The 24,019-nt window shown below is 48.2% G+C and overlaps 1 protein-coding gene across 7 annotated transcripts in view; it reads left to right on the forward strand.

Annotated features, from left to right (window-relative positions):
• Positions 1 to 23,989, forward strand: part of CYTH1 (cytohesin 1) — a 56,914-nt gene extending 32,925 nt beyond the window's left edge. For 4 of the 7 annotated variants that reach the window (XM_083486963.1, XM_083486962.1, XM_083486964.1 and 1 more), the window contains exons 2-13: positions 4,337 to 4,419; positions 6,103 to 6,167; positions 7,493 to 7,559; positions 8,259 to 8,377; positions 9,524 to 9,604; positions 9,852 to 9,964; positions 10,616 to 10,764; positions 11,128 to 11,239; positions 18,782 to 18,858; positions 20,195 to 20,266; positions 21,216 to 21,370; positions 22,171 to 23,989. In XM_083486963.1, coding sequence (XP_083343089.1) covers positions 4,337 to 4,419; positions 6,103 to 6,167; positions 7,493 to 7,559; positions 8,259 to 8,377; positions 9,524 to 9,604; positions 9,852 to 9,964; positions 10,616 to 10,764; positions 11,128 to 11,239; positions 18,782 to 18,858; positions 20,195 to 20,266; positions 21,216 to 21,370; positions 22,171 to 22,249 — 1,172 coding nt within the window. In that variant the 3' untranslated portion in view covers positions 22,250 to 23,989. Of the gene's footprint in view, positions 1 to 4,336; positions 4,420 to 6,102; positions 6,168 to 7,492; positions 7,560 to 8,258; positions 8,378 to 9,523; positions 9,605 to 9,851; positions 9,965 to 10,615; positions 10,765 to 11,127; positions 11,244 to 14,106; positions 18,859 to 20,194; positions 20,267 to 21,215; positions 21,371 to 22,170 lie in introns of all 7 variants that reach the window. The other 3 variants (XR_014522037.1, XR_014522038.1, XM_083486965.1) reach the window with 3 other exon arrangements.
• The last annotated feature ends 30 nt before the right edge of the window (positions 23,990 to 24,019 follow it).

The following is a 24,019-nucleotide window of genomic DNA, read 5'->3' on the forward strand; positions in this document are numbered from 1 at the left end:
ATGGCAGGCAGGGACTGTGTTGCTTTTATTGATTTGTAAGTCACTCTGGGAACATTTCCAGCCGAAGAATGGGTTACAAATGTTTTGAATGAATTGTTAAAAAATGTTTTTCTTTTTGATAGCTTCAGGTGTTGGAGCCCCTATTGCTTGGTCTTCTGGGAAGAGAGTAAGTGGTAGGGGTTAGAGCAGTCAGGGATTGTGCTGATGGGTGATTCTCTGGATAAATCGTTGTTCATTGGGGAGTTCTGCCTTCCTACCTGCAAGACCCATCCAGCTGATTGGAAGTCATATACTCAGGTATTTTGCTTGGACTAAGCCCAGAGTGCCTTTGCTTATTAGTGTTTCTCTGTACTTATGGAGGCACATAAATAGACACACACCCTAGCCCCTCCTTCAGAACATCTTCTCCTAATTACCAGCCCCACTGTTTATCTGTAGCACTGACATAGCTGGAGTTGGGACTCAGGTCAATTGACCAGTCAGATACCAGTCAATTGACTGCCTATTATTTGACTGTGGTCAAATGATCAATGAAATAAAGAAGGCCCATGTGAATGTGGCAGTCAGCTGCTTTATTGCATCTTGATAGCAATAGCAGGAACACGGGGCGCTTACACACTTCCCCTTCCCAATTAATCCAAAAGGCTCAGCCTTTTCCATTGACAAAACCAGCTGCTGGCATCTTTGAACAGGGACATACAGAGTTCAGGAGGAAACGTGGAGCCAATAATGCAGAAAGGAGGCATGGGCCAGTGGAGGGTGTGTGTGGAGAACACATTGGTATTTGTAGTATATCACCTCTGTGAGTTTTCACCTGTTTACAAGACCACAACGATGGCTCTTCTTGCCATCCATCTTGCTAATGCAACCTTTTATGAGAAACCTGTTTCTGTAACCAAAGAGCCAGGGTTTGGATGGCTCCGCTGGAGTCATTGCAGGGGCATGGGCCTAGAATTGCCAACTCGACAGGATATGGCATAGGAGAGCCACTTGTGGCAGACTACATGCGCTGTGATTCAGAATGCCTGCGCATCAAAGAGGACCATGGAGATGCTGGATATCGTTTAGCAGGGTGCACTCAGCTTGTTTACTCCTTGGTCTCTTGGATTTCATGCAGACCAGTTGTCCTCCCTAGAATGTCGCCTGCACTTCCCCCTCTCATGTAGTTATTCAACGATCAGCTTTATCATCTAGCCTGGTGGGGGAGGAGCAAGGTGAAGCAACTGGTTTCAGTCAGTAGAGCATGAAACTCTTATTCTCAGGGTTGTGGGTTTGAACCCCACATGGGGCAGAAGAGATTCCTTCATTGCAGGGGGTTGGACTGGATAATCCTTGTGGTCCTTTCCAACTCCACAATTTTATGAAAACATTGTGTAGGACTCTACATTTCAGTCTCCAGGCAAAGAGACATTTCTTCCCCAAAGGATAGGTGCTCTGGGGGCGAGCACTTTTCCATTCACAAAAGGAAGGGCAGACCTCTGGGAGTGAATTCTGCACATATTTAGGGGCTCCCAGCCTTAGGTGCTGGGTTCTTTTGGAAACAAGATTATGACGAGTACCCAGGAGTAAGGTCCACCAGCACACCCACTGTACTTGCTGTTGGAAAGAGGGGCCCTCTGTGAGATCTTCTGCTTTGTTTTTGTTAAGCTTCTGAGGAGAGCACAGTAGTTTTGGAAATTGGTATATTTCTTTCCACCCCAGTTAGTGCCATTCTTTTAATGCATTACGTAATTACTTAGTTGAATGCTGAATTTCAGCTTTAAGCCTCCCAGAGCTCCTGCTCTGGGCCCACCTGCCCTGCCTGCTGGAAGGGGGGAGGCACTGCCTCTTTAAGAGCTGCCTCCTTTGTATGCTGCGGCTGCAGTATCTTGGCTTTGGGCTCCTGCCCTCGTGTCCAACTGCAAAGCAATGAAAAGGCACTTCCCTTGTTCTGGCTTCTCTGTTCCAGCAGCCACACAATGGAGCCTTGTTGTGTCAGGAACTCTGATCTCTTTGAAATAGCCCTCAAAGCTAGAGCCTGGCTCCCCACCCCGGCTACAGGTCTGTGCTCCCTGTTGAGGACAGGGACGCTGCTGCTCTCCACACACCCTCCATAAGGCAAGGGAGCACCACCACGTTCTTCCCCTGACTGCCTGGGTACACGTTCCCCACTGGGCAACTGCAGTGGTATGGCCAGGATGGTAGAACCTGCCTTCTGTTCCTCTGTTGACCTCTGGGCTTGGTCCTGCCTCTCCCCATCTCAAAGCAGCTGAATCAGCAATGCTCCCAGCAGGGTCAAACCGAGACACTCCCCCTGCCTGCAGAGACTAGAATGTGATGCCTGGAGCATTGCTTGAATTCCTCCAGCGGTATTTGGGAAATGTCTTTCTCATGCTGCGAGCTGCAGATGTGAGAATCCACTGTATGTTATACCGCACAGATGCAGGACAGAGTTCTGGGGTGCATCATTACCTTCATGTGCTGTGTCCTGCCTCTCTTTCTGGGGTGCTCAACAGGAGTCGTGCCTTTTTGCTAGGAAGCCACAGCCAACGTGGCCGCCTTAAGTGCTTCTGATTTTGTTTGGGCTCACACATGAGAAAGGAGGAGCTGGCCTGTGGTCTGAGGCCTGCAGCTTCAAGTCACCTTTGTGCAGTGCTCTGCATGTATCCTAGCACTGTTTCAGAGGGTTCGTTTGGACAGTGACAAAAACAGAGATGTAGCCTTGAATGACTGCAGTGGGTTTCTCTTGGAAGTATGACATTGCTGTGTATGTATGACGGCAATTTTTGCCCCCGTTGCCTGATGCTTGTGGCAGCACCCCTGCATCCTTAATTCACTCTGGAGGATCAAGATTGCTTTAGATCTTTCCTTATGGTGGTGATTGTGGTGCTTAATAGGAGAAGCCTTGGGAAGAATTCAACATAGCATTAAGTGATGTATGCGTCAGTGGAACAAGGTCCCCTGCCGCAATGGGACTTTTCCACCCATTCCTCCCCAAACCTGTTCATGTGTTGCGGGCAGGGGAGAGGGGAGGAAGTCCTATAGGAGAAGATCTTGTTTCACATATGCAACAATTTAATCTTGCCTTTCATGTCATTGGCAATAAACAGCCCGGTTTGGGGGGCTTAGCTTTCCAAAAACGTTTGCTTAAGCATCTATTCCTGAATCTTGAGACTGGGTTGTAGGTTGGCAAGATTCAATGTGTGAGAGACATCTGTGCCTTTTTTTTAATGGCTACCTAGAAGGAAGAGTTTCTGGTTTGCACATAATGCTAAGCCATGGTTTGCTTAACAAACCACATGTTAACCAGAGGTTGCCCCACAGAGAATCAAACTAACCATGGCGTGTTACTCTATAGTCAGTTTTGTTTTCCAGCTGTTCTTGCCTCCTTTCTTTGTAGCTTCATCAGTGTCTATGGTGGGCTGGCCAAGCAAACCACAGTTAAGGAAGGGTGCTGGGTTCACGTGTAACACCAAGCCATATTTAAAATAAACCAGGCTTCATAAGCCAATGACAAACCATGGCTTTCCATGTTTCAGAATGTTGCTTCTATCTTGTGAGTCCTGCAGTTGCCTTGACCTTCACAATGACCTTTATTTTTGTATGTTTCTGTGGCTTTCCCTTCCCAGAAATAATGTCTTCCTCTCTGTTGTTCAAAGTAGGATCTAATTGTGTTCAATGGAGCTTTGACAGCTAGTGATCGAACACAGGTCTCTCTAACCTAATATGCAGAAGTCAGTGCAGCAATTCTGTGCTTGGTGATTTTGAAGTGGAGTGGGAAAGAAATGATTTGTGGGAAGTTGATGCTACTCACTATTGAAGCAAAGTAGTTTCTGGCTTGTCTGACTGCTATGCCTGTTACCAGTAGGATTCCTCTCGATCTAGCATTCTGTGTCCAACACTATCCAGTCAGTAGCTTCTGGGAAATGCACAAGCAAGGCATCATGTAATACACATAGCTTGTTTGCTCCCAGAAACCAACAGATACACACTGTATCTAACAATGGTGGCCCCATTGGCTTGTCATAGCAAATATTGGTTTGGTGTTCCGGCCTCATATATTGGACTATTTCTCCCCTCCAAAAAACCAGCACCACCATCAACCCATAATGACAAGTGGTCATCACACATATTGTGCTGATGAATGCCATATAATGGCATCAACAGTGGAATGAAAAAAATGTGTACGCTGGGTCATATGTTGCATATCCCAAGGGTTTATTGCATCTTCTGGTTACAGCAAGCAGTTCTGGGTGCAATTGTGACTGCTACATCAGTCTCCCTGGCCTTTCCACATCATATCCTTGTTGAGATCCACCCATTGTAAGCAACTCTCTTTGTTTCTTTACCCTGGCAGTGCCCAGCGACCTGACTCCTGAGGAGCGTCAAGAACTTGAGAACATTCGCCGACGCAAGCAGGAGCTGCTGGCAGATATACAGGTATGTGGGGGATAGGGGTGTGGCGTGTGAAGATCCTAGGTTCAGACTCTGGCATCTGTAGGCAGGGCTGCGAAGTTCCCTGCCGGTCAGTATAGACAGTATTGGAATTCGATGGACCAGTGGTTTTGACTGGGTCTGGGGTTTGTTTGTATGGCACAAGACTGACACAATACTTCCTACCAGTTCCCATTCCAAGGAAGGGTTGGTGGCTGTTTTGTAGCTTCCAGACTTGGTGCCTCTGTGTGTCCTGGCTTTCCCTCCTTCACCTCCTCTCTTTTGGGGCTTAACTGTTTTCAGTGCCGTGACTTCACCCTGGAAATGTGACACACACACAAAAATAGAATGCCTTTGAGCACATGTAGACTTGCTTTACTTTGATCCTGAGTAACCACAGTGGAACTCCCCCCCCCCCCACTGCCCAACACACACCTTGAGTTAGCAGCAAGTGGTTCTTTGTGGACACGAAACCCCATGGCATTTCTTTCTTTGGATATTAAGTGCACGGCTATCCCTGCTCCTGTTCCCCCAGAGGATTCTGTGCCTGCAGCCCTGAGGCTCTGCACAGCAGGTGTCTTGGGCAAACGTCACTGCAGATCAGCAGCCAGGCACAGTTCTGGCCACCCCAGCAGAGGTTGGGGGGTGAGAAATGGCTGGGGGTGGGGCCTGATTACCCAGTGCAGCTCATGTCGAAGGATCAAGTTGGTGGGGAGGGGCATCTCCACCTGCCTCTAGCCTTGACCTGTCAGGTTGATGTACCTTATGGACATGACAAGCTAGAAGGTGGGTTACGGATATAGGATTCTCTGTCAACCAGCCCCACCTCCCAGTCAACTTGTTCCGTCTTTCCCATATAAGGAAAGATGCTGTAACTAGCCAATATTGGTGCAGACCTTTAAGAAGATGGGGGTGCGCCTTCCAAAGTGATGCCGGGAGAACATCCCCTTCCCTGTGTCCCACTCCTTCCATGCCCTCAGAGGCAGCAAGGCCCACCCTCCCCTTGGCTCTGACATGGGCTGCCTGTTCCTGTGGCAACTTGCTCCCAGGTGCTGGGCTTGGCAGAGCTGTTCATCAGTCCTATCAGCAATAAATAAGGCAGTAGGAGAGGCTAATCACTGCCATATGCTGGACACTTCCTAATGAGATTAGCCCAGTAATTGTGTTAGCCCCAGGGGCTCGCTCTTCTTCCTTCCTTCCTAGAGCTCAGCACGCTGATGCCTCCCACAGATTGGCATCCATAGCCCAGCCTGCCTCTGAGCCAAGACAGGCAGACAGGCAGGCTTCTCTCTGGTCTTCATTTCCCAGGGCAGTGGGTGCCTGCAGCTGGCTTCAGCTGTATCTGATGAGTCTCTGAAGAAGGGAACAGGGTTTCCCCTTATACAGGAAGCGAGAGATTCTGTTGTTGAACCCTGCTTCCTGAGTCTCCTTAAGCCTCTACCTTGCAGGCTCCTGGATTTTTGTGGAGAGGTCAACTTGGCAAGTCTTTCCTCTGTTCTCTATGCATTACTTCTCCCTCTGCCCAACCCAACTGATCCTCAAACCTAGATTAATGGGCATGGGGAAAGGCATAAGAGGACAGAAAAAGCTGGAGTAATAATTCCAAGGTGTTCTTTTATATAAAAAAGTTCCCCCCAAGAGCTCCACTTGATGGTGTGCTCATTCCCCCACCTTTCTTCTCCTCTGCAGCGTCTGAAAGATGAGATAGCAGAGGTCACTAATGAAATCGAGAACCTGGGCTCTACAGAAGAGAGGTGAGTGGTGCTTCTGCTGGAGGAATGGGGAACGTGATATTTTGGGGGGCTTTCTCAGAATAGAAATAGGGTTCTGTTTCTAAAGCAAGCAGAAACCTGCACAGCAGAGCTGGCATGAATTCTAACATTAATGGATATTCAGGGTCAAATCGGCCCACTGAAAACAGAAGAGAACCCCTTTTACCAGGAGCAATACTTGAACGTCAGTCCAGATAACATTGCACATTTCATGCTGTGGATGAAACAATATCTAAAGGCAAACAAGAGTTTAAACTTGAAGAATAACCCCCAAAGACTTATCAGAGACCCATTCAGATGCCCAGTAAAAATAGATTTGCCTATTTTGCTGACTTCAGTTGTCTGAGGAATGGGATTCCCTTGGTCTGGATTCCATCACACTTGTGTTGAGAATTGACATTTTAATCCTGGCTCTGTTCGCGTAGAGCAGATTTGCTTACATTTGAGGCCTATATGTTGAGCCTCTAGCCTGTCAAAAAAGAAAAGAAAAAAAAGATCATACTAATCTATTGAGAAGAATGGGGTGACAGTGGTGTGTGTGTGTGTGTGTGTGTGTGTGTGTTCTGGCTGGCTGTAATGTTCAGTCACTTTAAGTAACTATGTGGAACAAAAAGCTCCCAGACTGTTTTGCCTTGAATATCATCAGGGATCTCTGGCCTGGTCTGTTCTGCTAAAGGCTCTAGGTTTTGTCTTGCCCAGAGTCATCCCCCCCACCCCCCAAAAACCCCTCTTCTATGACTGGTCTCGCTTCCCCATCTGGCAGCAGGTTCCCTGTCTCAGGCAGTTAACTCTGAACTGAGGCAGATGGAGTCACCAACAGATTAGGCGGCCCAAATTATCAATGGAAACTGACATGTGACGTCTCTTTCAATCACTCAGTGTGGCTTCCTTTGCCCATCCCTGCGGACACCAGGCCCTTGTCATGTAGGGCATCCCAGGAGGCCTCCTCCTCCTCTTCCACAGTATATGGTATGCCAGTTCCCTGCTGTAGGCTCCATTTTAGTGCTGGGAAGACATCCAAGTTCCACCAAAACTTAGCTGGGGTGGTGAGAGGTCTTCATTATTTCTTGGGGTAGAGAATGTATTTCCTTGTGTTTAGAAACTTAGTAGGGGGGAGGAGTTTGTAGGGGAGGAATTTGTGCATGTTCGATGCACCCTGTCAGATAGGGGAATGGAAAGTGCCTCATTTCCTAGCCTGCCTCATATCTATGACTAAGATGTAGGCGGGTGGAGCATTGATGAAGTGGCACAGCCCATGCTGCTTCTTGGTGGGGGTGTCTCTAACCCAAATCTTTTGTGCCTTCTAGGAAAACCATGCAGAGGAACAAGCAGGTGGCGATGGGCAGGAAGAAGTTCAACATGGACCCTAAGAAGGTAATAAACACTTCCTTACTATGGAGCTGGCAACAGGTGTCGTTCAGGGACCACCACAAGGTCCCTCATTGCAGGCAAACTGGCTACTGTCATCTGTGGTTACTCTGCTTGTGCATGTGTGTCTCACCGTCTCCCTTGCTCTCTTTCCACAACATTATTTGTGTGTCCTGCTCTTGAGCAATTCCTTCCTGTTCAGGAATTCTTGGGAAGCAAGTGCCCAAGATCTCTTGTTTCCCTGTTCCACCCTAAAGGAGAGCTCTAAGGTGGCGATGTTCCTTAGCAGCAGAGCTCACCGGAACATGACTTGTGGACTTGGCATGGTGTTGGGATACTCAGATCTCGTGGGTGACTGATCCTGGCTAATGGCTAGAAATGCCCAAACAGGCACATGTGCTCCTAGGGAAGGTGGACCTAGTTGTGGGCTAGTAAGCCACTGGTGCAAATCTCATGTCAGCCACGAAACCCATTAAATGGTCTTAGGCAAGCCACTATTTTCTTGACCGCAGGCTCCCTCACCTGCAAATATAGCCTACGTTTAGGGCTATTGCAGGCACTACTAAGAAGGTTTGCATGAGATACGGCTTGACCATTTCAAATCTACTATCTGCATTCTGTGCATTATTGGAGGTATTTTTGGTTCCTGTACCTGTATGTCCTGTGCAAATGCAGAGAGACACCCTTTTCTTTCTGTGCTTGCAGGGAATCCAGTTCCTGATAGAGAACGACCTCTTGAAGAACACCTGCGATGACATTGCCCAGTTCCTCTACAAAGGGGAAGGGCTCAACAAGACAGCCATTGGCGACTACTTGGGTGAAAGGTAATGGGAGAAGGGAGCTTTGAGGCTTAGTCTTCCTTTATAGCCACTACCATAATGGACTTTGGTTCCTATCTCTCATGGGCATTCAAGAAATGGGAAAAGAACTTGGGATCCCAAGAGATCTCTTGCCAGTGCCCCATTGTCTCGAGTTTCCCATGTGGACTGGCAGAACAGGAGTTCATAGTCAGGACCTTGTAGCATCCTTGGCTAATTGGAGGTTTCTGTGACCTGACCCAAGCTTTGCTTACCTAGTTGTGGGGGACAGCTGAGGAATGCCAACTGAAATTATGAATATTTAAACTGTGTGGGACTTCAGGATCATTCTCGCTGCAGCTGACCAGTACTGGGTACTTCAGCCTTGAAATAACTTGCCTGTGCTCTGAAGCTTCTTGGAAGACTTCTGGTAACTTCATAAGAATAGACACCAGGTCATCTTCAAGGCCCAGAATTGACAGATTGAACACTGAATATTTTGCATGCATGCAGAAGGTCCAGTTCCTGGCATCTCCAGTTAAAATGATCCAGGATCGGGTAGCAATTAAAATGACGAGGGATTGGGTAGCAAGTCACGACAGAGAACCTTCTCTGCATGTCTTTCCTGGAGAAAGACTGCCTGTCAGAATAGACCAGGGGTTCCCAAACTGGTGCATAGGCCACCAGAGGTCCACAAACTTCATCCAGGTGTGTCTGTGGATTTGTAGTTGAAGATGGGAGGTGGCAACTCCATAGCATCAAACATTCATAATTGCATTTTTATTGCTTCCTCTATTTCTTACATTGTCTTTCAATTTAATTCTGTGGACACAATAAAATACAATATATAAGAAATGAAAGGAGTAATAAAATACAATTAAAAACCATACCGTGTCTAGCATGGCACATTGCAACAGCCAGAAAAATCATTAAGCAGTCTGCCCAGACCATCGGGTGGTCCATGCTGGGGTGGGGAAATGTGGGAACCACTGGAACAGACAATATTGGACTAGATGGCGAGAGAGTCCCACCTGGGATAAGGCAGCTTCCTATGATCCAGGCCAGGGCAAGAGGAGAGCCCAGTTCTTGGCAGCATCAGGGGTTTGGCAGCTGTATGGGATAAGTGAGTTTGGTCGCTCTCACATGTTCCCTTATTCTTTTGCCTCCTCACAGAGATGATTTCAATATCCAGGTGTTGCACTCATTCGTGGAGCTGCATGAGTTTACAGACCTCAACCTTGTCCAGGCACTGCGGTGAGTGGCAGCAGGATGTTTGTGAGTGAATCAGAGGTGTGTCCTTTTTCTCTTTTCCTGCACAGAAAAGGCAAGAAGAGGACATGCGTGGGCTATGGGGCTCCCTAGGAAAGAGCAGTGGATTGCAGTGCACGCACACAGAGGGAAATATGTGACTTGGAAGTCTCTGGCACATCACACAACCCTCCTACCGAGGAATGTTACTTCTGTGGCAGCTTAGCTGACTATGTGCTTGTTTCCCCTGCAGGCAGTTCCTTTGGAGCTTCCGGTTGCCGGGCGAAGCACAAAAGATTGATCGGATGATGGAAGCCTTTGCACAACGGTACTGTCAATGCAACCCCGGTGTCTTCCAGTCAACAGGTACGCACAAACTCTGCTGAACTCTGCAGGCAGCAAGGTTTTGGGATGCAGTTTTTCCTGGAGCATCCTCAGAGAGTTCTCGGCTGGGTGCCTTCTGGCTCCCACTGCCAGATTTTCAGGCTTTGTTGCTTGGGAGTGGAGAAGGGCTGGCCATTGGGCCGCACAAAGTTCTTTCCCATAGTTAAAAGTGTGGATTTTGCTCCCACAAGATGGAGAAGTGGCCACCAACTTTGGATGTGTTGGAAAGACCCAGTTCATGGGTATAAGGCTATCAGTGGCTACTAGCCATGGTGACTATGTTCTCTTTCCACTGTCAGAGGCAGAATGCCTCTGAAAAGTAGTTCCTGGGAATCACAAGTGGGGATTTTGAGCTTGTGTTTTGCTTGTGGGCATTCTGCAGGCATTTGGTTGACCACTCTGAGAATAGGATGCTGGACTAGATGGGCCTTTGGTCTGATCCAGCAGGGCTCCCTGTCCAGCTACCCACCCACACCAAGATAGCAAACAACCCAATACAGAGCATGCATCCTGGGACTGGATGACACTTCCTAGGCTACCCAATTGTCTTGAGTTTGTGCCTTGGTAATGGATGGAGCCAAAGGGCAGCCCATTCTGTGCTTGATCCATCCTTCACACCTTTCTCCACCCCAGATACCTGTTATGTGCTCTCGTTTGCCATCATCATGCTCAACACCAGTCTTCATAATCCCAACGTTAAGGACAAGCCAACAGTGGAGCGCTTCATTGCCATGAATCGTGGCATCAATGATGGCGGGGACCTGCCCGAGGAGCTACTTAGGGTGAGCTTTGTGGGAAGGGAGTGGAAGTAGTGTTTGGAAATCACAGGACTGCGATAAGGGACATGGGGGTGGCGGGTCCATTGGAATATTGGAAGCTGCCTTTGTACCTGGTCATATTTGTCCATCTAACCCACTATTGTCCTGTTGCGTCTGATCTGGTTGACAGAGACTCTCTCCTGGGCCTCGGGCAGAGATCTTTCACATTGCCTGCTACCCGTTACTTTTTTGCATGTTAGATGTGGAGGATTTCACCCGGCACCTTCTGCATGCAAACGCTGGTCCCTTCCCAGGTTGGCTATTCCTCCTGGGAAGCAGGAGTTGGACTTGTACAGGCCCCCAATGCGTTTCTCTTCCTCCTACCAGAATCTGTACGAGAGCATTAAAAACGAGCCCTTCAAAATTCCCGAGGATGATGGCAATGACCTGACGCACACTTTCTTCAACCCAGACCGTGAAGGCTGGCTTCTGAAGCTCGGTGAGTGCATCTGCGCAAGGTGCAAGGCCTCAGCCATGCGGAGCAGTACGGCTGTCGCCATGGCATAGGCTGCAGGGAGCAGGGAGCTCGGCTGCAGTCTGGTGACTTCTTCGTTTTTTATTTTTTGCATGGGGCTCGGTGGCCACAATCCAGCACAACACATACCCATTGCCGAACTCAGGATGCTTTCCTAATCATCCATGCTTCAGCAGGATGTCTAGCAAGGGCAGTCTTGGTTGCAGTGCTCAGCGTCCCCTAATGGTTCTCTTAACTTGGGCACGGCCGACTGGTTTCGGTGATTTGGTGGGTTGGGGTGCTTATGACAGTGAGGAAGACACATTGGTTTCATGGGCCCCAGGAACAGCAGATAAACTTGGGCTTTCTCTCCCTGGCTCCAAGCATTAGCCCAAGACTTGTCTGTGGTTCTGTGCTTCTCACCTGACATTGGAGGCTAGTCTCTGGCATCACCTCCCACATCCCCGCTGTGTGCGCACCGGCAGTGCATGCATGGCACCTGCAAGGCATCCACCAGCCCACCAGCCTTTCCCTGCGCAGCCCTTGACCATCTTTCTCCTGCTCACTCAGAGTGTTTCAGTTGTCTTGCCAGGTTATGGCTGGAGCAGCTCCCTGGCTGGTTTGTTTCTCCGATTTCTCTCCCCACCACCTTTAGGGCTGTTTAAATCTCTTGGAATCTGCAAATCAAATTTGAAAGCACAAATCCTCTGAATATTCAAATTTGCAATCACTGAATCTTTAATGAAATATGGCTAATGGAATTATTCATCTATGTTTGAATGTGTAACCATCCTCTTTTTGCTTGGAGCATTTTATGAAATAAAATGGAAACAGATGCTTTTGATTCCAAGGGATTGAGGGAGGGTGCACACACTCGAGATATTCCTGGGGAATGATGTCTGAGCTGAGACTCAGTGCTGAGTCTGAACGACACGCCTTCTAAATCGTGCCCTTTTCCTTTCAACCAAAGCCCATGCAACAAAATGACAAAGGATTGATAGATATTGTTATTTAGAACACACGTTTTAATTATTTTAAAATAAGAGGTTGCATTGCACGGCAGTGGAGACAGAAATGAGGCTTGCTCACAAAGCAGACTTCAGGACAGGCTGCTAGGTGCACCATTACGGACACGGATATAACTTGAGAATATTTTACAGTTTACAATTTTAGACCTGCAAGTAAGCAGCAAATATATGGTTGCTTGAAAACACAGTTGTATATTACAGTTATGATTGTAGCAAAACATAAATTTTGTTAGCTGTGAATTTTTCCATTCTTTGTTAAGTATGTTTAGAAAAGATACGTGATCCTGAAGTTCAGCCAGAAGAGGAGGCCTAAGAGATAGTTTCATTTCGGACTGGGAAGGATGTTTTCTGGCAAAAACTCCACAACTTTCTTCCCTAACTCCAGATCCACCCAATAGATGAACAAATGAAGACACAGGAAAAACAATGATCATGCTATAGCCAAGGCAACGGGCTATCAAAATCGATAAACACAGGATAACACACACCATAGCCGGCTTATAGTTAAATAAGCCTTGATTGAATCTGATGATCAAATCCTCTTTTCTATTTGTTTCAAACTCCAGCCCTCTTGTGTCTCAGTTCAGGAAGCATTCACCAGATCTATGTTGGTGTGTGTATCTGTCAGGTGCAAAGGTGGGGTGGGTGGGTTTGTTTGTTTTTAACGCCGGATTTTAAAAATTGTGACTAAAAAACTGCAGGTACTAATGCAAAGAGTGCAGACATTGCAATGAGAACTCAGTTCAGCATGGCCTTTTCCAACTTTGGGAATTTCTCCTGTGGCTAGCTTTCTCAGAGGCAATAGAAAGAACTGGCCTGAATCCTTTTCTTCGCAGATAGGTGAGCTTTTCTGCCTGAACGGGGATGTTTGAATTGGGAATTCTAGACTGCAGCTATATCCAAATTTAGGCCCCCTGGTTCCCAATACTACCTGTCCCTGTCCCCCATTACATGGGAAGGAAGTCCCCTTGATCCCTGCGGGACCATGTTGCTGACTTTATCACAAAATGCTAAATCTGCTGAGTTAGGAGCAATCACTCAGACAGCATCCTGTGGTTTTACCCTTCCACTGAATGCCCAGGACTTGGTAGAGCTTTATTCTGGGATACAGTGCCGCAGGGTGGCGGCAGAAAACAAAGACATGCCTAAAATCCTTGGAGAGTGAGATTAATTTGGCCCGTGAATGCGCCAAACTGCGTTGGTAATCACCAGAGGCGATTCCTCGTGTGTACACGATTTTGGGGGCAGGGGCCTTGGCTGTCTTCCAGCTGAATCCCAGCAGCAAATTGCTGATTGCTTCCGCCTGCGAATGATGCATGCCACCCCCACATGGAGGAGTCTGGGCTGCAGGCCACTTTAACAGCTGTCACTAGCCCTGGCACTAAAATCGCTAATTCTGGGACCAGGGAGCCATTTCTGTGGCAAGCAAATTCCTGACGCTGCCAGGATTTCCTAAGCTAGCAACAAGGACGAACCTATTTTTTTTTTCTGCCAGGAGTTGCTGGGGCTTTTGTGTCCTTGGCTTTGGCACCATGTTGACCTCGAGGTGGGCACTCTCCTTCTTGGTATTCTAGCGGAGAGGGAGACCTGCACCACAACAGGAGAAACGTGGGCCTGGTTTTGGGAAAAACCCTTCTGCCAACCCTCTTTTCCCTAATGCTCAACACCTTTCATTAGCTTGGGCAGCGCCCCCTGCTAGCAGCAACTGGGGTGTGCGCGAAGGGCAGATTTGATAAAGTCCTTTGTTTTTTAATTTTCTTTTCTCCCTCATTTTGTATGTTTCCATGATTTTGGCACTGCCTTTCCCTGCCCTCCAAACTCCAGGAGGTACGTACCCCCATATCCCCTCGCTAGCTTCGCTGGGGCCAGGGGTGTGCTGCCATGCTTCTTTATTTTTCTGTTCTTTCGTTCTTTTAAATTGCTGGTGATTATTACTAGTCTTATCGCTGCTATTGCCACCGTTGCTAACTGGCTGCACAGTCCATGGGGAACTGGGGGACAGGTGGGATGGTGAGTGGGTTTGGGGGGGGGTGACGGGAAGGCGGAGTTTCCATGTCCTGTTTGGCCCACCCCTCAAAAAATTGCCCCAAAGAAGCTTCTCAACAGGGCCAGGTCTGAGTCTGGCAGTATCTCTCTCCCCAGCCTTGTCAGTACCCTGGATTTATAGGAGTCAGAACCACATTGTAGGATGCAACGGTGAAGAACCAGCCTTTTGTCTGCCCCAAAGAGGCAGGGGGCAGGGAGGTCACTATACCCCTCAAGAAGAGGCAGCTCCTCACAGCATGGACGTTGCTGTGCAGTATGGCGCCTTTGCTTGAAAATGGCAGCGCGGCCACATCTTTCTGGGAACTGACACTGTGAATCTGGCCTGAGAAGGTGCATAGCCACTGAGCCTGGCCTGCTATTGCCAAGAAACTCTGCGTGCGCTGCTTAAGACTGGCTGCTTCCTGCTCCAGAAGGCCCTGCAGTGCAGCCACAGCGAGTCTGCAGCTGCTATCATGAAACCATCCAGGCATTGGCAATGCCTTATTACCAGCCCTGCAGCAAGCAGCTGGCAAACGGCGGTTCTTTATCCCAGCAGGCATAGCTGCTCAGGGTGGTGGGGTGTTCAGGCATGTCTGCGCTGGTGCTACCTGCACTTACCCCATTATATTACTGCAGGTCACATGACAAGCCCCACCCCCTGCCTCCTAACATACCCACAGAACTTTCTATGCCCCGCTGAAAGCTCTTCACCTTGGGTTTCCCCCCTTCCTATTAAGCTGGAAAAGGGCAAAGCTAGTATTAAGAGAAAGCCGCATTCCTTTCATGGAGAAAATATCTCAGTACATTTCTATTAAAGATTTCTCAACCTCTTTTCATTTAAAATAATTCCCAAACCAAGAGATAAAGTTTAGAACTGCAGAAGCCTGGTTATTAACGTAGGACATTTGTCCTGAAGGGCCCTAAGAATTCGCAGGCAGCAGAAAGAAGGGGAGGCCTCTTGTAACAAGGACTAATGAAGTATTAATTGTGCTAAGCTGATGCATGCTGGCAGCCGCATGGCATTGGAATCCCAGTTGGTGGAGGGACGAGGCCCAGAAAGCTAGGGAGGTGCTGGCAGCAGTGAGCTGTTAAGATCTTGATTGGGTAACGCGTCATGGTTCTTACCAGTTCATTTATAACACTGTAAATCCTTCCCAATCCTTATCCCGCCTAACTCTGCAACAACCCTGTGGAGTAGGTCACTGCTTCCATTTTTAAGGGTAGGGAGGTGGAGGTGGAGACGGGGCCTTGGCCACCCAATGGTTCCATGGCTGATGAGTCTTCTGTGCCATCCTCTGGAGAACATCGACTCGCACTATCATAAACGAAGGGAGAATGTTAATTTGTTTAATGCGATAGAATCACAGACTTGTAGAGTTGGAAGGGATCGCCAGGGTCATCCAGTCTAACCCCCTGCAATGCAGGAATGTTTTGCTCAATGTGCGGCTCAAACCCACTACTCTGAGATTAAGAGTCTCTTCCTCTACCAACTGAGCTATGCCAGATGTATTAGCCTAAATTGCAGTTAGCTTTTTAAAGAGTTTCTTGGCAACCAGAATAACTTAAAACAAAGAATCAGCAGAAATTCTTGTGGCTTTTTTCTCTAGAAGTCTCCAGACCGCTAAAATATATATCCAAAGTATATATTGTATATTCCTGGCTTCTAAATTTAATGCCATGTCGTGGCGGAGGAGGAAAAGCTGCATAATGAATGGGCAGGGTCTATCAGCTTCTTAAAACTGACAGCAAATTGGAAAACCTCTCAAACAACGTTGCTTCTTGAACATTTGGTAGCCGGCTTGAAAGATTTCAAAACTTTGTGGACTTGGCTTATAGCAGATGGGACACACTCATTGAACAGCAACCATGGCTAGAAACCACTGATTAATATCCTGGTCTCATGAGCTTATTTATACTCGTCCTAAGGGGAAAATACTTTGGGTAATTCTAGCTGGTTATCCCTTATTAGCAGCTTCGCTTGGGGGCTCCTTAACAGGGTGTGTGGGGTAATGACACCGCCCGCCCCCCGCTTTGTTCACAAGGCTGTTGTACCTCAGAAGCTGTTCTAGCATGAAAACAACTGTGTGAGTGAAATTCCAACTTGGGTTTTTGCCTCAGACCCTTAACACAACCTGTTTGGAACTTGCACACACTAAAAAGCATCTTTTGTCTAGTGCTCCCTAGCGATGTTTCACTGTGTACTCTTCCGATAGGATGGTAGCAACCTGCCTAACACCAGGTCAAACCATTGGTCCATACAGCCCAGTATTGTTTACTCTAAAGGTGGGGAATCTCCAGCACATGGGCTAATCTCGGCCCGCAAGGCCTTTCCCCACAAGTCCTGGTCAGCTGAAGAGTGAAGTCTAAATCTTTCTGCTGGGAACAGGTGTGTATAGTCAAGGCAAGCAGAAAGTAGTGTTTTGCAAGCAAAGGCAGAGTGCTGGTGAAGTCCCCCTCCACTGGCTTTCCTTGCAAAACACACCTTTCTTTCTAGTGAGTGGATCCTCCTTTCAATGTGGGGGGGGGGGAGTGGAAGCTGCTTCCATTTGCACTTTTCAGCCCTAAGACTGTGCTAAAGCACTTGCCTCTGAAAGTCTCCCCATCTTCTTATTGTAAACCCCCGACATAGGGTTTGAAGGGGAGTGACATGAAGGCTTGCAAAGCAATGCCTGTCTGCCATGTGTGATGGGTGGATCAGTAGCCCGGTCCACCTGTCGAACTTGTCCCATGAGGCCAATCTCATGGGCCTCTGTTTCCTCACCCTGGTCTACTCTTGACCGGCAGCAGTTCTCCAGTGTTTGGGGCTGAGAAGGGCCTTAAGATTCCTGGCATTCCTCGTAAAAGGCGTGTGCCCCACCACCAGAGAGTGAGGATCCCCTGCAGTGGCTCTTCTGAGAAGGTTGGCAGTGGTGGTGCAGTGGGCCACCCCATGATGCCAGGGGCTCCCAACAGGTGGGGTTTTCTGTGTTCCCCGGGGACTGTGGCAGGCACTATCTGGAGCAGTTGGCTTGTTTTGTCTTTTTTTCCCCTTTTCTTTCCCTTCTTGTGTTGCTGAATGAGGTCTCATTGTTGTATGTGCTGGTCTGTGGCTGTCAGGGCCTCCTTAGGAGGGGTCTCTAGTGTTCTGCACCTTTTAAATCTCGTTGGTTCATCTCCACTGCCGTGGGCTTGAGAGAGCAGCCAATGCTGACAGAAAATACCCAAAGTTGTTGCCCTCTCCACCACTGAGATCTTTCCATCTTTGCCTCCCTGTCCTGTATTCCCCACCTCTCTTGGACGCGCTGTTGTTTGCAGCCTCTGACTGGCGAGGCCAAGCGAGGAGGGCCTGCAGCTATAGCATTCTGTTGTTTTCGCAAGTGAGGTGCAAGGTGGCTTTTGCTGGAGGTGATCCTGGGGGTCTCTTGGTGTTCAAAACGACCCCTGCTGTATTGACTGGCGGTCGCAAGGTCTCTCAGGATCTGAGCTGTCTGGTATGGATTCTTTTTATTATTATTATTTTGGTGATGGCTTGTGCAAATACTTTTCCCAAGACCCTGGATTTGGATCCTGGACACTTGAGTTTCAGTGTCAATTTGGAAGGGCCACTGGAGTCTCCTGTGTTTACTGATGGGATGGTGGGTGGGGGCATCTTTCTGAATGGGTGCCAGTTCTAAGCCAATCCCCCTCCCTCTCACCTCACCCTGACTAAAAGTCACCAGAGCGGGATTCCATAGAACTTTTATTCTGAGATGGGCTTTCAGGTCATGTTTGTATTTCAGGCCCCACCCCCCACCCCGCCTTTTGGGTGGAGCTCTGGAGGCCCAACTTAAAAGCCACACTGAGGCAGGAAAGGGAATAGCTGATTCCTGTAGTTTCAGTACTCATCCCTTTTTAATCCTGAAGCTGCTGTTAAGCTCTGCTTCGTGCCTGGAACTGCATGTATCCGGGCACGCAAGTGTCAGGGACAAGAACCCACAGCTGAAAAAGACTGTGTAGCCATGGGTTGTCTGTTGGGAAGACTCTTGGTGCGTCTTTCTTTTTAAATTAGTTGGAGCTGGCTATGAGGCAGGATGCAAACAGGGCAAACAGAATCCCATGGAGCTCAGACTCTGACTAAGCTATGAGCTTTGTCCCTAAAGAGCCTAAGTAGATCCCAGCACTAGCAGGACACTGATGCCTCTTCCTTCCCCAGCATGTCAGCAGATCCATGTCTGCTCCATAGTATATGCAGCAGGGCACTTCTCTTGATGACCACCACCTCTGCCTTCCGCCTGCCCCCTTCAGCTGCTATGCTCGCCATGTAGCCACTGGCTGCTGCTGCTGTGGTGTGCGGCTGGCTCTGGCTCTGCTTGCACTGCTGACGCCACTCGCTCTCTTACACCGCCTACTTGTGCCTGTAGGCTCTTAGCTCTGCCTTTGCCTTAGCTGCTCTTGTGCCCAGCACCCTCCTTTCGGCCTGGGCATGCATTGTCAAGCTTGCTTCTTCTCTGCGCAGGTGGCCGGGTGAAGACGTGGAAACGGCGCTGGTTCATCTTGACGGACAACTGCCTTTACTACTTTGAGTACACCACGGTGAGTGGCACAGGGTGCTCTCATAAGTGTCCACGGACGTGATCCCATGACGGGATTGCTAATGTGCAGTTTTGAAAGATGGACTATGGTATGTAGTCTTAGGCTCATGTAAGAGCCCAGGGCATGGGTTATCTGGAGTCAACTGCATAGCTGAGCTCTTACTGTTGGTGTGGGAATGGTGTAGAGCAGGCTTCCTCAACCTTGGTCTTCCAGGTGTTTTTGAGACTACAATTCCCATCATCCCTGACCACTGGTCCTGCTAGCTAGGGATCATGGGAGTTGTAGGCCAAAAACATCTGGAGGGCCGAGGTTGAGGAAGCCTGGTGTAGAGGTACTGCAGACTTGGCTTTAATTATTTAATATATACACACATACCACCTTTCCCCCCTGACAAGGATTCAAGGTGGCTTACACATTACAATAAGAACAGCTAAAAACACAGGAAGAAAAACTATTACTTATTAAAAAGCAGTTATTTAAACAAACCTTTATAGTTTTAAAACTATCTAAACTAACTATATATTATTAGAAAGGTACAGATAGTTACGTTGAAAAAAGTATGGCACCAGCCCTTTCATTAAAAGCAAGTCAGTTGCCCAAAGCCTGTTGTAACAAGAAAGTCTTCAGCTGCTGGCGGAAGGACAGCAAGGAAGGAGCCAGTCAAACTTCTCTAGGGAAGGAGTTTCAGAGTCCGAGAGCAGCCACCACAAGGCCCTCTCCCACATCCCAAAGGTGCCTGTGAGGGTGGCGGGACTGAGAGAAGGGCCTCCCCCAAAGATCTCAGATCCTGGGCAGGTTTGTATGAGGGATTGCGGTCTTTCAGATAGCTAGGACCCAAACTGTATTGGGCTTTATAGGATATATAACCAACACTCTGAATTGTGCCTAGAAACAGATTGGTAGCCAGTAGAGCTGTTGTAACAAGGGGCTCTCAATCAGCCCCAGTCTACAATCTGGCTGCAGCTCTTTGAGTCAGATGAAGCTTCTGGACACTTTTCAAAGGTAGCCCCATGTAGAGTGTGTTATAGTAATTGAAACGGGATGCAACTGAGGCATGTGCCACTGTGGCCAAATCAGACACCTCAAGGATATATATTGGGTACAGCGCATTCTGTTGTGGACCCATGAAAGTGAATGCCCTAATAAAGCTGTTAAGTCTGTCAGATGCCATGGTTGTGTTTGCAACAGTAGGCTACTCCTTTCAAATGAGCATTAAGGATGAATCTGTCTGAGAGCAGTGTTCTTCCTGTTCAATGTTGGGATGGAAGAACCTGTAATATTTTGTCAGAATGAACCAGCCTGGATGTGTCTGAATTAACAAATTGTCGTCTTGCAGGACAAGGAGCCACGAGGCATCATTCCCTTGGAGAATCTGAGTATCCGTGAGGTTGAAGATTCCAAGAAGCCCGTGAGTAAATGCCAGTGCTGGAGAGCACTTCCTAACTGGGTGGGAGCCCAGGCTGCAGATGCTGTGTGCACGTAAAAAGAAAGAAAAGGATGGTACCAAGAAAAAACTGAATTATGCAAATCATTAACTAAGCTTGCCCACTTTTGTAGAGTTGATTCTGATTCTGCCATGGGGGAAGAGGCAAAGCTATGCAAGGACACCCAGCTGGCTACAGAAAAATCCCGCGCAGGGATAAGTCAGGCTTTTGAGACTTGACTCATCTTTTCTGCCCTAAGAGCAAAATGCTTGAGATGTTTGCAAGATGATTTTAAACCTGCACACAAAGTACTATTTTCTGTGCTTCTGCAGTGCAGAATATGCACTGTCTTTTGGAGGTCTCCAAGGTGTTGGAGGACCCTGTTGCATCTGAGCTGTTAGTGACTACACTTGGATAATGCTATGAGAGCTTAAATAGCCAAGATAAGGAAAAAGCCCCATTCCTGTTCACAGCTAGTTCGCTCCTTCCTCTGCTTTGTGATCAATCCAACCAAAAAGTCTTCACCCATAGTTTCCTTGTTTGGATGAAATGGGGAAACTGTGGTTAATCAGTGATATTTCTAGTGTGCTTTCTTGAGGAGCAGTGGGGCTGCATGTGTGGGTAAAAGGCTTATTCATAATTACGTCTGATCCTCAGACAGCTTGCCAGTGATTTCTATCAAGTCGTTCTGGTGATAGCTGCAGTGGGCCAGGAATGCTGACCCAGCTAGTGGAATTGTAGGCCCTTGATGAGAGTTGCCTTCCCAGAGTGTTGCATTGCTGTCAGGAAGTCATACCAGAGAATTGGTTACTTGCTGTCGAAAATCCTGTAATTCCTGCTCTTGAAGGATGTCTGGGAAATCCCTGGAATATGCAGAAAGTTTGAGCTGGTGTTGGCCACAAATCAGTTCTGTTTATCCTTCTCTTCTTGCAGAACTGCTTCGAGCTGTATATCCCTGACAACAAGGACCAGGTGATCAAGGCTTGCAAGACGGAGGCAGACGGGCGTGTGGTGGAAGGGAACCACACTGTCTACCGCATCTCTGCACCCACCCCAGAGGAGAAGGAAGAGTGGATGAAATGCATCAAGTGAGGAGGGGCAGGAATGATGTGAAGGGATCTGGGTAGTTTGCTTGAGCAATGTGTCATTCATTCATTCATTCATTCATTCATTTGTATGTTGCTTTTCTGCACACACACACAAATGCTCAAATTGGCTTACGACAAAAAAACAAAGCTGCATTTCAAACAAATACTACAAAACAATTTCATAATAACAAACCTCAAAAAACACATTTCAGCGCTTATAAATATAACAAAGATTACTTAAAAATGTAGCATCCAATAGCCCAAATTAACAAGGGAGCTTCAGTTTCAGCCTTAGCCCTAGAAATATGCCTCCCATGATGTAGCTCACAGTCCCTCTCCTGCAGCAGCTTCTTATAAGGCTTACATGGGCAAAGGGTGGAGTAGCTGTAAACACCCCTCCCATGAAAAGAATTATTTCCCATTCCTCTAGATTTCCTCACTGTGAGGGGGGGGGCGCAACTCTGTGGTTAGGTGGGCACCTGGAATTTTGGGGAGGAGATGTAAGCAGCTGAGAATGGGGCCTTTCTATAGCTCCCTGGTTGAGATTTGCCAGTGGGTTGTGGGTTATGAGGGGGAAATAGGGCAGCCCTTAATGAAGTGCAGTCCCTCTGATCTTCCTGCTCCCTCTTCAAGCTAAATAATGCTTCCTTCCAGAAACAGTCGCTAAGGGGGTGGACTGATCCTATAATTATGTGCTAGGTGGCATCTCCAATCAGTTGGGGATTTCCCTTAACACTTTGTGGGTTTTTTTACTCTCTCTCTCTCCCCCCCCCCCCCACCTCCCACTTGTCTCTCTTCAGAGCTGCAATTAGCCGGGATCCATTCTACGAGATGCTTGCTGCACGCAAGAAGAAGGTCTCCTCCACCAAGAGACATTAGCCACATGGCTTTGTTGAGTAGCAGTGACATTGGCAGCTGTTGCCTCTCCGTCTCCTGGCAGAGAGGAAGAGGAGCGAGACGACACAGACCCGCCTGCTCTGCATTATGACCCCGAGGGGGGACTAGCTTCAGCTTTTGCTATTCTTTTCTGGTTTGGGGGCAGGAAGAGTTGCGGGGGGTAGGCTATGTTGATGGCAACCACCAGCTCTCACTGACTTATTTAATTTGCAAGAATGCCATCTCCCTGCCAGCCCCTCAGCTGGGCAGCTTGAAGCCAAACCACGTCACTGGTAGCCCAAGTGGCAGGAAGAGAAGAATTGTTGGGGTCTTTTCTGCTACCGTGGCTGACTTGTTCCTTGCCTGTGCCGATGGTGAGGCAGACCTATTCAAGCTGCCAGCGAGAAGTGTCGGCTGTACCAGGCTTTAGGCCTAATACTCTCCGAGACCCTGAATCAGGAATGGACCACAAACTGCCAAAGGCATAGATCAGTCTGCAGCAGAGGTTGGGGGCATGGCTCTCTAGCACTGAAGCAGAGAGATCCCTGTGGCCCTCTGCATCGCCATGTTGCTCCCTGTTCTTTGGACAGGTAAGCCCAATGGCGGCTTTTCCCCAAAGCAGTTGAGCTGTATGCTCTTTCATGTTTAATTTCCGGGGTTCTCTGTCGCAAGGAGTTTTATTAACCACGTTGAGTAATAAGCAACCAAGAATGTCAGTCCCAACAGCTGGCATGATGAATAGCAAGGCTGCCACCTCCAGGATTTCCCCTGCCCTCGTTCTAGAGGGCACTGACTAGGCTGCCTCGTATGTGAAGCAGGAATGAGGCCAGCAGAGGGCTCACTCAAGCAACCTTGCCCAGATGAGAAGGTGGTGCTCTTGTGAGCTAGCGGCATGCATGTGGTTGTGGGTGGGCAGGTAGCTTAACCCTCATGGATGCTTTACAGGGAGGCTTTTCACCCCTTTGCCAGTGGCTGCTGGGAAACCCTCTCACCCAGCAACTGGGCACAAAAATTTATCCCTGCAGCCAGAGCTTCCTCCGTTTTTTGTTTGTTTGTTTAACATTGCAATCGGGAGCAGACAGAGCTGAAGAGAAAAGACCTGCACCATTCCCTGCTACCCTGAAGAAAGAAGCTGAAACAGGCTAGCTCTGGATTCTTTGACATAGGCTATCTTCTTACAGTTGCACTTTTCAGTAGAGGGAGTGGATGGATTGGGATGAAGGCTGTCCTGGACAGTGGGGGCACTTCTTGGCTCTGAAGCACAAGCAGATGATTGGTTGCTGGGGAACCATTGGAAGCCCAGGGTGGGTGGGGTATGAGATGATGGCTTATGCCTGGAGCACTGAGCTGGGGTAGGCCGTAAGAAGACGGTTTTCCCCGACTGTTGATTTCATTATGCGCCTTGGAAAAGCTCCAGTTTCCCCCAGCTCAGTATTAATCTATTTATCGGAGATGTACATACTCTCTGTATAGATTTTTCTCCTTTTAGATTATTTTGTATTTGTTTTTAAATAAGAGGATTGTTTTCTGTGAAACATAGCAGAATTCTAAAAAAATTGCTGTGGCACAAGGGGGGGCGGGAAGCAAGGGGGTTGCGGGAGGAAGGTGGAAGTTACTCCTGGTCAAAAAGTTTGGTTACAGTTTTTTGTGTTGAATCCTTTTCCACCCCATTGTTGGGTTTTTGTTGCCACAACCTTGTGAACTAGCACAGAGCAACTGCAGCAAATAAATGTTGATCTCACACTTGGCTCTATGCCCTTCTTTGGCTGCCTC

Source organism: Podarcis liolepis, assembly GCF_965112155.1.
Source record: "Podarcis liolepis genome assembly, chromosome: 2".
Classification (NCBI taxonomy): domain Eukaryota; kingdom Metazoa; phylum Chordata; class Lepidosauria; order Squamata; family Lacertidae; genus Podarcis; species Podarcis liolepis.